This window comes from Rhinatrema bivittatum, chromosome 2 (genome assembly GCF_901001135.1).
Source record: "Rhinatrema bivittatum chromosome 2, aRhiBiv1.1, whole genome shotgun sequence".
In the NCBI taxonomy this organism is placed as follows: domain Eukaryota; kingdom Metazoa; phylum Chordata; class Amphibia; order Gymnophiona; family Rhinatrematidae; genus Rhinatrema; species Rhinatrema bivittatum.
Genome location: NC_042616.1, coordinates 52,512,533 through 52,529,851, shown reverse-complemented (window position 1 = coordinate 52,529,851; position 17,319 = coordinate 52,512,533). Strand labels below are relative to the sequence as shown.

General features: G+C 48.4%; 1 protein-coding gene across 1 annotated transcript in view; it reads right to left on the bottom strand.

Moving 5' to 3' along the window:
• The window catches only part of LOC115083948 (gastrula zinc finger protein XlCGF57.1-like), a 40,748-nt gene extending 31,964 nt beyond the window's left edge, over window positions 1-8,784 (bottom strand). The window contains exons 1-2 of the mRNA XM_029588103.1: window positions 8,603-8,784; window positions 7,933-8,103 (exon numbers count right to left, since the gene is read on the bottom strand). Of these exons, the coding sequence (XP_029443963.1) occupies window positions 7,933-8,103; window positions 8,603-8,746 (315 nt within the window). The 5' untranslated portion in view covers window positions 8,747-8,784. The remainder of the gene's footprint in view (window positions 1-7,932; window positions 8,104-8,602) is intronic.
• Window positions 8,785-17,319: the final 8,535 nt, after the last annotated feature.

Genomic DNA, 17,319 nt, shown 5'->3' with positions numbered 1-17,319 from the left:
CCTCCTGCGGCGACAGAAGCTGACACTCAGTCCATGATGCGGCATGTGCCCTTGTGGAGTGCTCTTTCAAACCCACAGGTATCTGCCATCCTTTACAAGTGTACGCCGAACAAATCGCCTCCCTAAGCCAACCAGATGGTAGCCTTAGAGGCTTTGTCCCCCTTCTTCACTCCACCGTACAAGACAAAGATGATCGGAACGGCAAAAAGCATTTGTGACTTCTAAACAGCGTAGAAGGATCCGCCGCACATCCAAAAGATGCAACTCCCTATCCTGAGGGGAATCTCTCGACCACTCTGGAAACCCCAGTAGCTCCACCTTCTAATTAACATGGAAGGAGGACACCACTTTTGGCACAAAGGAAGGCACTGTTTACGATGACACCCTGTCGCTGTAAATCTGCAAAAACAGGTGTCTACAAGACAGAGCCCGAAGCTCCGAAATCCTCCTAGCAGGGCAAATAGCCACCAAAAGCACCACCTTCAGTGTCAAATCCTTCAGGGCACTCTCATAAAGGCTCAAACAGGGTTCCGCACAGGACGCACAGAACCAGGTTTAGACTCCAATCCAGACAAGTTTTACGCACCGGAGGATGTAAATGCTTTACCCCCTTGAAACCTGATAACATCTGGATAACCGGCAAGAGTTCGCCCATGAAACTTGCCCTTTAGCGCTCCCAAGGCTGCCACCTGTACACGAAATGAGTTGTACCCTAAACCTTTGGACAAACCATGCTGCAGACAATCTAAAATATGTGAGATATCCATCTCCAGGGGATCCAGCAGACTCTGAAGACACCACACCTCAAAAACCTTCCAGACCCTAACATAAGCCAAGGATGTAGCTGGTCTTCTAGCCTGCAGAAGCATGGAAATGACTTGTTCAGAGTAGCGCTTTAAACGCAGCCTCCACCTCTTGTTGCGTCCATTGGTCTTCGACGGCTTCCGCCTACCTCTCTCTATTTGCGGCTCCTCCCGCTCACCTTGGACTGATGGCCGCTGTGGCGTCTGCTTGCCGTTCTCTCCGGCGTTCCCGGACCGGCTTTGGTGCTGCCTCTCGCCATTCTCCTTCAAGGTACCTCTAGGGCGCATGTGCGCACGCCGCCCTCATCTTTAACTCTACACTGGCGCGAACCTCAGGGGCATCCCCATGTTCTGATGTCACGACGTCGGGCATATCTGCCTACAGTATTTGCTAGCTCGTTGAGTTAGCAACAGGATTCTTACGGATGGGATTCGTTCTCCGTTCCTAAGCTACTCTGCCATTCCAGCGCTATCTGGAACTCTTACTCCCCTTTGGGGTCTCTAACGGGGTACCCGCTCCTCAGGGCCCCTCTTTGCTTCTTTCAGGTACTATCAGGAAACTGGTACTCGCTCCTCGAGGGCCCATGTTCCCTGAGTTCCCTGCAAACTAACTTACAGTTAGTTCCCTGCAAACTAACTTACAGTTCCCTGCAAACTAACTTACATGTTCCCTGCAAACTAACTTACAGTTACCATCCGTGAGTACAGAAACCATCTCTTTCCACAGTACTGCTTCACTGGAACCAGGTACTCGCTCCTTGAGGGCCTGCTCTCTGCTCCGGTGCCAGACCTCTCGTCTAGTGGAATCTCTGTTACTGCTTAGTGAGTACAACGCTACTGAGTCTCTCTGCTCTAAGGGGTAGATTTTCAGAGCCCTGCTCGCCTAAATCCGCCCAAAACCGGGCGGATTTAGGCGAGCAGGGCCCTGCGCGCCGGGAAGCCTATTTTACATAGGCCTCCCGGCGCGCGCAGAGCCCCGGGACTCGCGTAAGTCCCGGGGTTCTCGGAGGGGGGCGTGTCGGGGGGCGGGCCCGGTCGTCGCGGCGTTCCGGGGGCGTGTCGGCAGCGTTTTGGGGGCGGGTACGGGGCGGGGCTACGGCCCGGGGGCGTGGCCGCGCCCTCCGTACCCGCCCCCAGGTCGCGGCCCGGCGCGCAGCAGGCCCGCTGGCGCGCGGGGATTTACGTCTCCCTCCGGGAGGCGTAAATCCCCCGACAAAGGTAAGGGGGGGTGTAGACAGGGCCGGGCGGGTGGGTTAGGTAGGGGAAGGGAGGGGAAGGTGAGGGGAGGGCAAAGGAAAGTTCCCTCCAAGGCCGCTCCGATTTCGGAGCGGCCTTGGAGGGAACGGGGGGGAGGTAGCGCGGCTCGGCGCGCGCAGGCTATACAAAATCGATAGCCTTGCGCGCGCCGATCCAGGATTTTAGTGGATACGCGCGGCTCCGCGCGTATCTACTAAAATCCAGCGTACTTTTGTTTGCGCCTGGAGCGCAAACAAAAGTAGGCTGTTCGCGCTCGTCTGAAAATCTACCCCTAAGGGATCAGGTACTCGCTCCTCAAGGGCCTGCTCTACCTGTCTCGGAGCTTCTCCTATTTCTACATTGGGACTCTGAATGCTTTTCTCATTGTGTGCTCATAACTCTCAGTCTCTTTCCACTACAGCACTGCCCTGCAGAGGATCCGCTGTTCCAGCGTTCTGTGTGAGTCGCGCCCAGCCGGGATCTACAACCACTACTCACTACTGCCACCTCTGGTGGTTACCCAAACTGTTTAATAAAAGATTCAAATCTGTGTTTGTGTGTCCAGAGCCTAGCCTGACACCGTGGTCCCTCACAAGACTGCCCCCCGTGGGCGTGGTCAGCTGCCACAGGGTCCAAGGATCCACCCAAACACCTCTCAAAAGCCAGGCCGCAAGACAGAAGTGATCCTCCCGATCCGATAATATGGATCCCTGATGCAGCAACCCTGTAAGATGAGCTAGCCTGAGGGGACCTTCTTTCGCAAGCTGCACCAGATCTGCGAACCACAGTTGGCGAGACCACTCCGGTGCCACCAGCACTACACTCCAAGGATGCGCTTCTAGGCGCCTGAGGACCCAACTGATGAGGGGCCATGGGGGAAACACATAAAGAAGTATTCCTGTCAGCCAAGGGCACATCAGAGCATCGAGACCCATAGAACTGGGCTCCTTTCATAGACTGAAAAATCTTTCCGTCTTTGAGTTAGCTCTTGTCGCCATCAAATCCAACTGGGGGATGCCCCACCTGGCGCAGATGTAATTCCACACCTCAAAGGACAACTTCCACTCCCCTGGACCTAGATGTTGTCTACTCCCGCTATGTGCAACGTTGCTAGACCTTTGGGTTGGCGCTCTGCCCAAGCAAACAACCTCTGAGCTTCCAGCGCCTCAGCATGGTTCTTTGTACTGCCCTGCCGATTGATGTATGCCACCGTGTTCGCATTGTCTGAGAATATCCGAACCATCTGACCAGGGGCAGGAAAACCCCAGGGCTCGACAAACTGCCCTTGTCTCAAGACGATTGATGGACCAGGGTCTCTCTCTAGGAAACTAAAGACTTTGTGCCAACTGGCCCAAGCAAACTGCCCCCCAACCAGAGAGACTTGCGTCCATGGAAACCATCACCTAGTCCAGGGGTTCCAGCACCATCCCCTTCTTTAAATTGAGCCGAGACAGCTGCCACAAGAGACAGGACCTGGATTCTCGAGTCAGAGGCAAGGGAAGATGATACTCCTCTGACAAAGGGTTCCACCTGGACAACAGTGTGTGTTGTAGAGGTCTCATGTGCGCAAACGTCCAGGGAACTAAATCCAACATGGAAGCCATGGATCCCAGGACTTGTAAATAGTCCACACTACTGACAACCAAAAGGGACATAAGAAATTGTCATGCTGGGTCAGACCAAGGGTTCATCAACCCAGCATCCTGTTTCCAACAGAGGCCAAACCAGGCCACAAGAACCTGGCAATTACCCAAACACCAAGAAGATCCCACACCACTGATGCAATTAATAGCAGTGGCTATTCCCTAAGTAAACTTGATTAATAGCAGTTAATGGACTTTTCCTCTAAGAACTTATCCAATCCTTTTTTGAACCCAGCTTACCTGATAATTTTCGTTCCTGTAGTACCATGGATCAGTCCAGACTCCTGGGTTTTGCCTCCCCACTAGCAGATGGAGACAGAGAAAGTTGTGACAGACTCTGCCATATATACCTGGGTGCCACCCACAGTCTGCCAGTATTACTCAGTATCAAAGCAGTATGGCCCAACAAACTAACTATATACAGAAACCATAAACAGAACCAGATCACTAACCCCAATCGTGACCCTAACCCTCGAAAACCGGGTAACCAAGACTGATCTGCAGACCTGGTAACAAGACTGATCTGCAGACCAGAATAAATCAACAGTAAACGAGCGGACTCTCCATTATGTCTATGCATTAACTGACGCAGTATTCAACGAGGACGGGATTCTGGACTGATCCGTGGTACTATAGGAATGAAAATTATCAGGTAAGAACCAATTTTCTTTTCCCTGTACGTGCCCGGATCAGTCCAGACTCCTGGGATGTACCAGAGCTTACCTACCGGGGATGGGATCCGGAGAGGCCTGCTCTCAGCACGCCTGCACCGAAACAGTCCACATCCTGAGCCTGAACATCCAGACGGTAATGTCTTGCAAAGGTATGCAATGTTTTCCATGTGGCCGCCCCCAAAATTTCCTGTGGAGAAATCTGCTGGAATTCCACCCAGGAAGTTGCCTGCACTCTTGTCGAATGTGCCCGAATTCCCACAGCAAGGACTTACCATGCAGTAAATACGCAGAGTGTATCGCCTCCTTCAGCCACAGGGCTATCGTGGTTTTGGATGCCATGTTACCTCTCTTTGGACCACTCCAAAGAACAAAGAGATGATCAGAGACCCGAAAGCTATTAGTTACTTCAAGATAACACAGTAACGCCCGGTGAACATCCAACTTCCGTAAATCCTTGGAAAACGGATCCGACCTATCCATATTACAGAAGGACGGGAGCTCCACAGACTGATTCAAATGAAAAGCGGAAACCACCTTCAGCAGAAAGGAAGGAATGTCCGCAGAGACACACCAGAATCTGAAATCCGCAAGAACTGCTCTCTGCACGATAAGGCTTGCAACTTGGACACCCTCCGAGCGTAGGAAATCGCCACCAAAAACACCACTTTCAATGTGAGGTCTTTCAACGTTGCCCCTCGCAAAGGCTCAAAAGGCGCCGAACACAAGGCCCTAAGGACCAAGTTGAGATTCCAGGAAGGACATGGCGAACTCACCGGCAGCCTCAAATGCTTCACCCTCTGTAAGAATCGAGAGACATCAGGATGTGCCGCCAATGCTGTCCCCTGAATGGAACCATGCAAAGATCCAAGAGCCGCCACCTGTACCTTTAAGGAACTCAGGACAATCCTTTAGCTAAACCTGCTTGCAGGAAAGCCAAGATGTCAGGAATGGACGCACGAGTGGGCACAATCCCCCGGTCTACACACCATGACTCAAAGACCTTCCACATGCGAACATAGGAGAGAGAGGTGGAAGTCTTCCGTGAACGCAACAAAGTAGTTACCACCGCATCCGAATAACCTTTGACTTTTAGATGCCGCCTCTCAAAAGCCAAGCCGCTAGACAGAAGCGATCGACCTGGTCGAAACAGACGGGTCCCTGATGAAGAAGGTTCGGAAGATATGGAAACCTCAGGGGATCTTCACCGCCAGATTGACTAGATCCGCAAACCACGGACAACGTGGCCACTCGAGAGCCACTAAGATCACGTCGGCTGGATGACTTCTATCCTTCTGAGCACCTTGCCTATTAGAGGCCAAGGGGGAAATACATACAGCAGAACAGTTGTCGGCCAGGGCAGAACAAGAGCATCTACGCCCTCTGCCCCCGTTTCTCTGCAACGGGCAAAGAAACGTGGAGCCTTGGCGTTTTTGAACGTCGCCATCAGATCCATGCATGGAGTGCCCCATCTGTCGCAGATGAGCTGAAAGGCCTTGTCCGCTAACTCCCACTCTCCAGGATTAAGAAGATGCCGACTAAGAAAATCCACGTGAATGTTGTTGACTCCGGCAATGTGGGATGCTGCTATGCTGATGAGATTCTGCTCCACCCAAGCGATTAACAATCGAGCTTCCACCGCCACTGGCTGGCTCTTCGTACCTCCCTGGCGATTGATGTATGCTACCGTGGTTGCATTGTCGGTCAGCACCCTGACCGCTTTCACCCTGATAAGCGGGAAGAATGCCTCCAACGCCAAATTGAACCGCTCTGGTTTCCAGACGATTGATGGACCCAGTTCTATCACCCCTGTTTCAATGTAACTTTTACTTCCCTTCGCTATGTTAATGTTTAAGGTTGTTGTTCCCCTGGTTCCTTGTAAACCGACATGATATGATTGTAAATCATGAATGCCGGATTAAAAAAGCACTAACTAACTAGTTATCTCTCCCTTCCCATTCCAGGCTCAACCTCTTCCAATCACAAGAGTTTGACCCTTCTCTCATACAACCCCTCACATAGGATCCCTCTGTCCTTCTCATATACACACCCCCTCACACAGGCTCCCTTCCTCTCTCGCACACACGCGCTCACACAGGCTCCCTCCCTCTCTCACACACACAAACACATACCCTCAACTCTTACACACAACTTCTCTCTTACATACACCCTCACTCATGCACACAGGTTTCCAATACTCTCATACATACTACCTTACGCAAGTTCTCATTATCTCACACACACACCCTTCCTCTTTCTCTCACAGTAGGTTCACAGGCTGGCTTACAGCTGCAGGTGGATGGGCTCGGCCTGCAGCCATGCCAGGCCTCTTTTCTGTTTCTTTGGCCATGAGCGGGGTAGGCTCCTTTCATGGCCTCTCCGATCTTCACCACAAGTGGGATGGGCTCAGTTTGCGGTCTGCAAGGCCTTCCTTGATCTTTACTGCAAGCGGGATGGACTCTGCTCATGGCCCACCAGGCCTCTAGTCCAAATTTTGCACAAAACATTTAAATTCTGCGCAGGAGGGGAATTCTGCACTGTGCAGATGTGTAGAATTCCCCAAGGAGTAACTGTAGTTGCTTCCAATACTCACACTGAGTCACATCCAGTGTTCAATGCACATTCTCCTGTCTCATTCAGCCTGGAGATAAGAAAGGCTGGAAGGCCACAAAGGAGTAAACTCAGGAGGGAAGAGGAGGAGGTACTGTGTGAAATGTAAGCAGGGGCCCAGCTATCTGTGGCCTACATGCAGCCCATTAATTACCATATTCCTAGCTACAGCATGAACCCCAAACAAAAGACATGCATGAATTTGCATTCTCAGAAAGGAGTTCATAAACACTTAAAAGCTACCGCTGGTGACTCTTGTTGCTGTGAGGTGCTGAGTGCAGAGCCCAGGTGCTGGCCTGGATCTGAGCATCAGGCAGTGGTGAGTTTTCTGTGGCACACCTGATCAGGTCTGAAGGCATCCCAGTGTGCTACGCCACACTGGTTAGGAAACTCTGGTTTAAGATTATTACTTTGTTCAGGCTCCTCTCCCATGCAGTGTTGATCTACTTATGCATTCAAGTGGACTAACACAGCAGCCAAACTACTTTACACACATTCAGGTCATGGAGTCACAAACATGCTCTTTGAAGCTGGCATGCAATTGTAAGCCGCATGCCAGGTTTTCCTTTAACTTCCACACATGCTCCCTCCCTGTTCTTTCTTTTATCACCAGGCAGCTTGTCAGGATCTAAATCAGTCAGTCTTCCCACCAGGCATCCCCTTCATTTTCCTGTTAGGCACAGAACAAAGCACTCACCAATAAGGTTGGTGAGCAAATCAAAACTAAATACAAAAAAAAATGTCAAAACTTAAGAGCATTTGGTTACTCCTTTGCTGTGCGTATAATTATCTACGGTGGCCCGTTTGCCTAGGAGATTCGTTACAACATGGAGATCAATCCCATTCCTATTCTAAACATTGTTATCAGAGTTACCTCTTCCTTTCTCTCCCCTTAATAATAATCTTGCAAACTATAGGTATCCCCTTGTGATATCCCCCTCCCCAGCTCTGTAGTGCAAGCTGCTGTACCTGTGCAGGCGCTGCCTTGGTCATTCTTCCTACTTTTCTGGGGACGGAGCTGCAGGAGGATTTGATCTCAGCTGGAAGGTGGCAGATAAGGAGGAATAAATACCCTCCGGTCTCACTTCGTTTCTCTCTCCACGGCTGATGTTTGCACTTGCAGAGAAGCTGCAGGAAATGCTACCGGGTTAGGAGGAAGGGGAGGAGGGAATTTACTTAATGTTATTTGGTAATTGGTTCCTCTCTTTTTTTTTAGTCTTTTATTTTAGTTATTCTATATATTACTTTCTCAAAACATGTAAAATTGACATGCCAATAAAGTTTATCAAATCTGATGGAGGCAAAGAAAGACTAGAGGGGGAACCCTGTGGGCTCAGGTTGGCAGGGAGGCAGCCATCTTTTGGCTGGCATAAAGCTTCAAAGACTCCAGTTAACCTAACATGGGCACTGGACACCTGTCCCTAGCATGGCCCCAAATTACCTTCAATGACTTTCCTCCATTCTCTAGCTCTTTCCCCCCTAAAGCTGACATTGTTTCCCCTTCATACCACTTCTCCCCATTCCATCCTTCTGTGTCTGTCTCCTCCCATGCCCCCCACCGATGGGTATTTCTCCCTTCGCTCTGCCCATTCCCCTCCTTCCCTCCCTTTCCCTTCTGTGACCCGTTTATGTCTCTCACCCTTTTCCCCACCCTGCACTCTCTTTCTGGGCTCTGCAGGTAGTTTGAAAGTGAGCGCAGCCCAGACGCCCGTTGACCGGTGAAACACTGCAGAGGCGCTGAGGACCGGGCTGTGCCCCGCCTCCTCTCCCCACAGGGTTGCATCACAGCGTGGACGGGAGGCGAAGGGCAGGCAGGGACACAATCTCTCTCCCCCCCCCCCCCCGCTCTCCTCTCTCTCTCTCTCTCACATTTCTGTAAGCAGGAAGCTGTGGGGGAGAGGAGGAGCTGCCTCCACGGGTATATTGAGCCTCTTATCTGGCTAAATTATAGCTGGATATGTCTTTATCCTGCTATAATCTAGCTGGATATATATAAAAGGGGTGTGTTGGGGAGGGATCCTGTTATCCGACTACCAGAGGCAAATATCGGGTATGTCCGGCTAACGGGCTGATACAGTAAAAGTCGCGGGAGAGCGATTCAGGAGGGTGGCCTATGCAAATTAGGGCCCGCGGTAAAAAGAGGCTCAGTTCTCAAAGCCGCTGACAGCCACGGGTTCGGAAACCGGACGCCGGCAAAATTGAGCATCCGGGTTTTCAAGCCACGGGCCGATTAAAAAAAATTTTTTTTAACTTTTGGGACCTCCAACTTAATATCGCTATGATATTAAGTGGGAGGATGTACAGAAAAGCAGTTTTTACTGCTTTTCTGTGCACTTTCCCGGTGCCGGTAGAACTTAGTGCCTACCTTTGGGTAGGCGCTAATTTCTGAAAGTAAACACGTGTCCACCCCCCCCCCCCCCCCCCCCCCCGAACCTCATAGCGCCTGCAACATGCAAATTGATGGCCCTATTAGTTATTCCCGTGCAATTCAGTAAGTAAAATGTGCAGCCAAGCTGCACATTTTACTTTCAGAAATTAGCACCTACCCCTTACTGAATAAGGCCTACCCGTTATTGAATTAGCGCCTACCCCTTACTGAATAAGGCCAATACAGTACAGTGCACTCCACTGGAGCGCACTGTACTGCATCGGCCTGCAAGTTAACCACATAACTTTAGATCTGTTGTGAAGTAACCTAGCAACGACATAAGCATCAGCAGAAGCGCTTGTCCCGGATCGCGGTAGAAGGCTATTGCGATCCTGGAGACCCACTACAAATAAAGGTATGGGGCAGGGGGTAGAAGAGAAAGGGTTGGGGTGGGTGTTGGGGATCTGAGCCTGAGCAGGAGGGGGGCCTTCCGGCCCCAAGAATTTTTGTTTAAATATGAAATGGGCCGTATTGGGAAGGGGTAGCTTGTTCGGTTTCATAGGGCCTTTGCAACTCGGGTGGGAGAGAGGTGGGGGACAGGCCACAATGTTAGTTTTTTGTTTGTTTTAACAAGAATGTTACTTAACCGGCTATATTCTGCTAAAATATAGCAGGTTATTATGCCTATAGTTATCCAACTAATCATAGCCGAATAACTTTAGACATAGCCGGCGATATTCAGAAAAGAATATCCGGTTATGATAAAGTTATCCAGCTAAGGTTGTAACCGTCTCTTTTTAGTCAGTAAGGAGGTCCAGACAACTGATCCGTAAAGATAGACTTTTATTGCCAGCAAGATGCAGCTAAGACAAAGGCTCAGTACAACTGCATGCTACGCCCCCTTAGGAGCAAACCTTTATGCACTTTACAGTTCTTATCTTTCACACATGCGTTCTGGTTTCTGCTGAACAAACAATTTACAAACTGCTGAACAAGCAATAGCTAGCGTGGTCTCTAGTAGGTGTAGCTTAAGATCAGACTATTGTTTCGTCATTTAATTGACGTGTTAGACATTTTACATTGTCATTCGTATTAATACAATACAAAGTATTATTCCAAAATGGAGTTACGTTACGTTACGCTAAAAATTAGTGCGTCACTACGCATTACGTATCATTTGCGTTGCAAATATTAGTATGTTCAAGATGGCTGTGCGTTTCACTGCTGGCATGATTAGTCGGAGGATGTTCAGCTGCTCGTTCGTACTTCAGGGGGGTCACGAAATTGAACCCCTTCATTCCCCCCTTTGATACTTCAACTTTGAAGAGAAGGCAGAAGTATCACTTTATATCTGAAGAGTAACTGAAACGACAATAAGAGTTAATACCAGTGACATTGAATGTGAGCCCTAATATGTTGTTAGGTCGTTGGTTGCTTCACGGGTTTGAGACGGGTGGACCCTATTGGTGTCACCCCCCTTTGTAGCCCGACTTACCCCAACAACACGTTGGCTCCATTATGGTAATGCTTAGAGGTTAGAGTTTATCAGACTTATAAGTTAGTAGTTAGGTACTCTTTATCAGAATCAGTATCCGAATCATTGTTAGTGTCGTAGTCAGAAGAATCAGATGAAGGAAATGTGGAGACAGACACATACTTATTAATCATCATGACGTGAGCAGCTGCTCGCCGATCAGCAATATGTTCAATCATGGATCGGAGATGTCTAAAAATAAGAGGGAGACAAATAGGAAAAAGAATGCATGTCAAAACAAGAAGTATCAGAGGAAAGAGGAGTTCTTTAAGGCCAGGAATGGAAGTGAGCCAGTTGGGTAAAGAACCTGTCCAGTCAAGAATTCCAGTCCACGTCTGCACGGGTACATGGGCCAGGCGAATCATGCGATCAGTGATCTCTTCAATGACTTTACTCTTGTCATCTACCTGTAAACAACAGTTAGAAAGATTAAATTTGCCACATACACCACCTTCCTGGGCTAGGAGGTAGTCTAAAGCCAATCGGTTTTGGTAAACAGCTGTTAAAATTTTAGTGTTTTGCTTGGCTAAGATGTTGAGAGCCAAGGCAGAATCATTTGTCAGGAGTTCCAGTACTGCTTGGAGTCTTATAATTCGATTGAGCATATAGATAGGTGTTCTATATCCATAAGAACCATCCTCAGCCCAGGTGGCCGGACCATAGTATTGTACAATTCGTTCAGGAGGCCACTCTTGATCTTTCCAATCTCCTATGGATACTTTGGGAGTGCTGCGACGTTTGTTGGGTCTCATGGGACTGTATACTGGAACTCCTAAGGTTTCTCCAGCAGTGATGGGAAGTAGGAAGAAACTTGGCCGAATTGTAGCCAAGAAGCAAGTTCCATACCAGTTTGTTGGTAATTGTTCATAGGCTCTTCGTCCACATACATAATAATAACCATCTGGAGCATTGAAAACGGTAGTGGCAACGCCTGCAGCTGTCCATGTCTTGTTCAAAGTTGAGTCAGTCCAGATGGGAGTTGGCATGGTAAAATTTTCAGTCTGCCACCATGTCTGGGTGGTGAGGTTGGCAGTAAGAACTCCTGTGCATGGAGAATTTCCAACAGGCACGGTATAGATGCGTGAATGTTGTCGAGAGATACATAGTCTGCCAATAACATCAGTCTGGAGTGCCCACTCATATGGATGAGATTTACGGTTATAGGTTACAGTGGTATTCAAGGTGTTAAGATCAGATTGGAAGGTTTCCTTGGCTTCCCATGGCCATTGCTCTCCTGTATCTGTCCCTCCACATACAAAACAGTTCTTGACTTCGAGAGAGAGAGCTATGTTTTCTGCCAAATTGACAAACAGGTTTTTCACTTGTTGAGAAATTGTATGTTTCTTTAATTCCTCAGAGGCATGAGATATTTCATCGAAGAAGGATTGATACCCCACCACAGTAGTCTGGTGAATAATTGGACGAGGTTTGTCTTTTCGCTGGGTGATGGTAATGTAGGTCATGGGGTCTTTTCCAGTTCCGTCGATACCAAATCCCCAAGTATCTTGCCAAGGGATTCCTTCACTTCTTAGAGGCCATTGTATCGATACTGTATTACCATTTACTGCAGTTAACCGTCCTATTCCGTGGCAGCCATGGTAACCTCCACCGGTGTAATCACAAACCAAAGCCCATCCTGACAGTGTCAGGTCCCCTCCGCATGGCAGCCAACTGGATGGATTAGCTGCCCGGTTGTATGGGCAGAGGTATTTGTGATTGTAGACATAGGAATTTCTCCAGGCTTGAGACCCACAGTGAAGTGCATTTGGGTGTTTGTCAATGGCTTCACAGGCATCGAACGTTATTGTGACAATCGTTTCACTTCCCATAAGAACCTTAGTGGAGTTGATGTAGTACAAGATGCCTTTTCCTTCTGGGACAATACTTGATGTGTAGCTCTTTGGTAGACCTGCAGTGAGGGTGATGTTGTAGTACTTAGGAGTGGTTGGGGTATGACATATGACTTTGCCAGTTTCTAAACATCGATGGAAGGACTGATAGCCTTGAGTAGTATTCAGGGCGCAAGCAGGTAGTGTGGCACAGGAAGTTGGTGGTTGAGATTGGTGGATGATTGTTGAGACAACTTGAAATCCAGTTTGAGTGGTAGTACGAATTAGCTTGATACATTCGGTGCAATTCTTGCTCAAGGACAGGAAAACAGATGTAGTCGGTGTACAGAAGAGTAGTAAGTGAATGTAGAAGATGGGTGCAACGTAGATCTTGGAAGTTGGAATCTGTGACATTGCTTTATGACGTAGATGGCTGCATTCATAAGTAATGGATTCTGAAAGGAAGGAAAGAAATGGACACATTAATATTCAGTTGCAGTTACTGATATCGTTTTACTCAGGACTAGCATTGGGCCTGCCTTGGGTGAATCTTAATCTGTGGTCTCCAATCCTGGAGACCTGCCAGTTGGCTGAAGCTGGTTTGAGACGTGTCCAATGAATCCATGAAGAACATCCAAAAACTTTGACAGCTGTCGGAGTAGTTAGCAATACAGTGTACGGCCCTTTCCATCGGGGCTGGAGGGAATCAGACTCATCCCAGTCTTTTATCCACACCGAATTCCCAATCTGGTATGGATGAATCGGGTTTAGCAGGACTAATGGTTCAGTGTCGCAGGTGTATTTTTGAATCGCAATAACTGTGTTATATAGTCCTTTGAGTTGGTTACTGAGAGACATTTCCCCTTGTATTTGCAGCGATTCAGGAAAAGATGGAAGAGGTGGAGGCCTTGCGTACATCATTTCATAAGGTGTTAAACCCGACTTCCGTGGGGTGCATCGGACATGTAGTAGAGCTAATGGCAGGATGTCTGGCCATTTAGTCTTTGTTTCCTGACACAATTTAGCGAGCTGATTTTTTAGTGTCCTGTTAGCTCGTTCAACTGCTCCACTACTTTGAGGTCTCCAGGCGCAGTGCAGGTGCCATTGGATGCCTAGAATTTGACTCAGGCGTCGCGTGACTTCACTGGTGAAAGCTGGTCCATTATCTGAATTTATCTGCCGTGGTAATCCATATCGTGGTAAAATTTTGTGGAGAAGCAATGTTACTACTTCCTTGGCAGTCTCAGTTCGAGTTGGTATGGCTTCGATCCATCCGGTATAAGTACAGACAGCTACCAGCATTGCTTTGTATCTTTTTGAAGCAGTCATGTGGGTGAAGTCGATTTGGCAAACTTGAAACGGAGTTGTTCCTCGCAATATATGTCCAGGAGCTGGACCAGGTCCATTTCTGGGATTGTTCCTTGCACAGGTAACACATTGATTAACAGCGTATTTAGTTAGCTGAAAGAGTCTATTAATGTAGTAAGTTTTTGCCAACAGGGTTGCTAATGCATCTCGGCCGAGATGGGTTTTATTATGGGCTTCCCTGACAACAGTCCATGCCAGGGCGTCGGGTATCCATACCCTATCTTCTTGCACAATCCACCACCCATCCTGCTGATGAAATTGTTCGGTTTGTGCCCAATCATTTTCTTCCGCTGAATAAATGGGGGTTTCATTCGTGAACTGCAGAAGTGGGCAAGTGGGAGTTGAAGTATGTGGTGATTGCACACGTGCTGCTTCTTTCTCAGTCTTATCTGCCCATTGGTTTCCTTTGGCGATGGGATCAGTTCTCCCTGTATGGGCTTTACAATGCATGACAGCTACCTTCTTTGGTGCCCATACAGAGTCTAGCAATTGATGTATCTCCGATGCATTAGCTATTTGTTTCCCTTCTGCAGTTAGGAATCCTCGTTCCTTGTATAAGGCTCCATGTACTTGGATCGTAAGGAAAGCGTACTTTGAATCAGTATAAATATTGACAGTTTTTCCTTCTGCCAACTGCAGAGCCCTTGTGAGCGCAATTAATTCAGCTTTTTGCGCTGATGTCCCTGGGGGTAGGGGCTCGGCTTCAACAATGTCGTCTTCGGAGACTACAGCATACCCAGCGACCCTGATTCCATTTATGACCTGGCTGCTTCCATCAGTGAATAAAGTCCATGCTCCTTGCCAGGGTTGGTCGCGTAAGTCGGGTCGGCTGGAATGTACTGTTGCCATAATTTCCCCACATTTATGAGAAACTGAAGTGGGGGTTGGGAGTAGAGTTGCAGGATTCAGGTTTTTACTGTCCTGTATTTGAATTTCTGGAGTTTCACATAATAACGCTTGGTACTTTACAAGACGTGAATTTGTCATCCATTTTGGTCCATGGGTCTCCAGCAGTCCTTGGATTGTATGAGGAGTTGTTACTTGTAAAGTTTGTCCAAATGTTAGCTTAACAGCTTCGGGTATCAGTAGACATGCAGCAGCAATGCTTCGGAGGCATCCCGGCCATCCTTTTGACACATTGTCCATTCCTTTTGACAGATATGCAACAGGTCGTTCCCATGAGCCTAAGGTTTGAGTCAATACCCCTATGGCCATGCCTTTTTTCTCGTCGACGAATAGATGGAATGGTTTCATCACATCTGGCAATCCTAAGGCAGGTGGTTCAATTAAGGCTTCTTTTAGTTGACGTAAGCTTGCCAGTTCGTTTCCTTCCCATTGGAAGGGTTGAGATTCTGCCTCTTTACCCCGCAGTTTGTCGTACAGGGGTTGGGCAATAACTGCATAGTTAGCAATCCACAGCCTACAGTATCCTGCAGCTCCAAGGAACGCCCGGAGCTCTTTCTTGCAAGTGGGTACAGGTTGATCTCTTATAGAACTGGTGCGAGAAATCCCCAGACATCGGGTTCCTCCACGTATTTGGAAGCCTAAATACTCTACTTCCAATTCACAGATTTGCGCTTTCTTTTTACTTGCACGATACCCTTTTGAGTACAACGTCTTTAGCAGCTGAAGAGTGGATACCGCACATTCGAGGTACGTCTCTCGAAACAACAGAAGGTCATCCACGTATTGTATGACTGGCCCATACTTTACTTGATACATCTTTAAATCTTTTGCCAGTTGCTCACCGAACAGCGTAGGTGAGTGCCTAAACCCTTGAGGCAACCTAGTCCATGTGTACTGCTGCTTTACTCCAGTATCTGCATCTTCCCATGTGAAAGCAAAAATCTTTTGACATTCCTCCGCCACCGGGACGGAGAAGAAGGCATCTTTGAGATCAATGACACTGTACCATTTTGATGCAGGAGAGACTTGAGCCAGGATTGAGTACGGATTTGGGACGAGGGCTACTAGATCTGCTACTTGACTATTCACTTTTCTTAAGTCTTGTACTGGTCGATAGTCATTTGATCCAGGCTTCTTTACTGGCAACAGAGGGGTGTTCCAAGCAGATCGGATTCGCCGGAGAATGCCCAAATCATACAATCTTTGCAGGTGTATCTGAATTCCTTGTCTGGCCATATACGGAATGGGGTATTGAGATTGATTTATCACCTGTGCATTCTGTTTCATCTCGATCCAAATGGGGGTAGCGTTGATGGCTATCCCTCCTGGGTTTTGTTCAGCCCATACTTTAGGTATACTGTCCATTAGCTGTCTGCGCTTTTCGTTGAGGACGGTGTTTCCTCCATATCGGTGCGTAGTAGTATGTTCGACTATGGGGAGATGTAATCTCCATTCTTCTTGGAGTGGACAGATGAGAGAGACTGGGTTATCAGCGAAGGATGCTCTTATTTCTCCTGTCGATTCGAATTGTAAGTTAGCCCTTAACTTACAAAGAAGGTCTCTCCCTATAAGGGGAACTGGGCATCCTGGGACGTAGAGAAACTGATGAGATACTAATTGTCCTCCCACTCGAACTTGTCGTTTCTGAAGAAAGGGAGCGATAAGTGGCTTTCCAGAGGCCCCTACAATAGAAATGTTTTTCGAAGTGGGCGTGGTAATAGCAGTAGTCATGACTGATCTTTGTGCCCCGGTATCTAACAATCCCTTAAATGTCTCAGTTCCTACTTTGATTTCTACTAAGGGATCGAATGGAAGAATTCCCTTCTCTAGTCATGCCTCACTACTGTCTTCACTAGAGATTTCTCCTACAGTCATCTGCCATTCAGCTTCCTTTGGTTTGGACGGAGTATATCCTTCCTGCTTCATTTGCAGGGACTCAGGGCATTCAGACTTCCAGTGTCCTTCTTGTCTACAGAATGCACATTGATTGGCTCCCAACGGCATCCTTCCACCCCTAAACGATCCTCCTCTACTAGCTCGTCCTCTGGGCGGTCCCCTCGAGGGTGACCTGCCCCTTCCTCTCGGCCCAGGATATCCCTGATAGTGCCTGGCCGAGTTTCCGAAATTCGTTTCTTCCAGCGCTGCGGCTAACAAACTAACACTTTCTCTTAACTTTCTACTTTCTTTCTTTTCTTTCTTGTCTCCGTCCGGCTCTCGGTTTACATAAACTCTGTCAGCCATGGCTTTTAACTGGCTAATAGTCATTCCCTCAAATCCCTCTGATTTCTGTAGCTTCCGGCGGATATCGGGACAGGATTGTCCGACAAAGCTCATCACTATGACGGACTGAC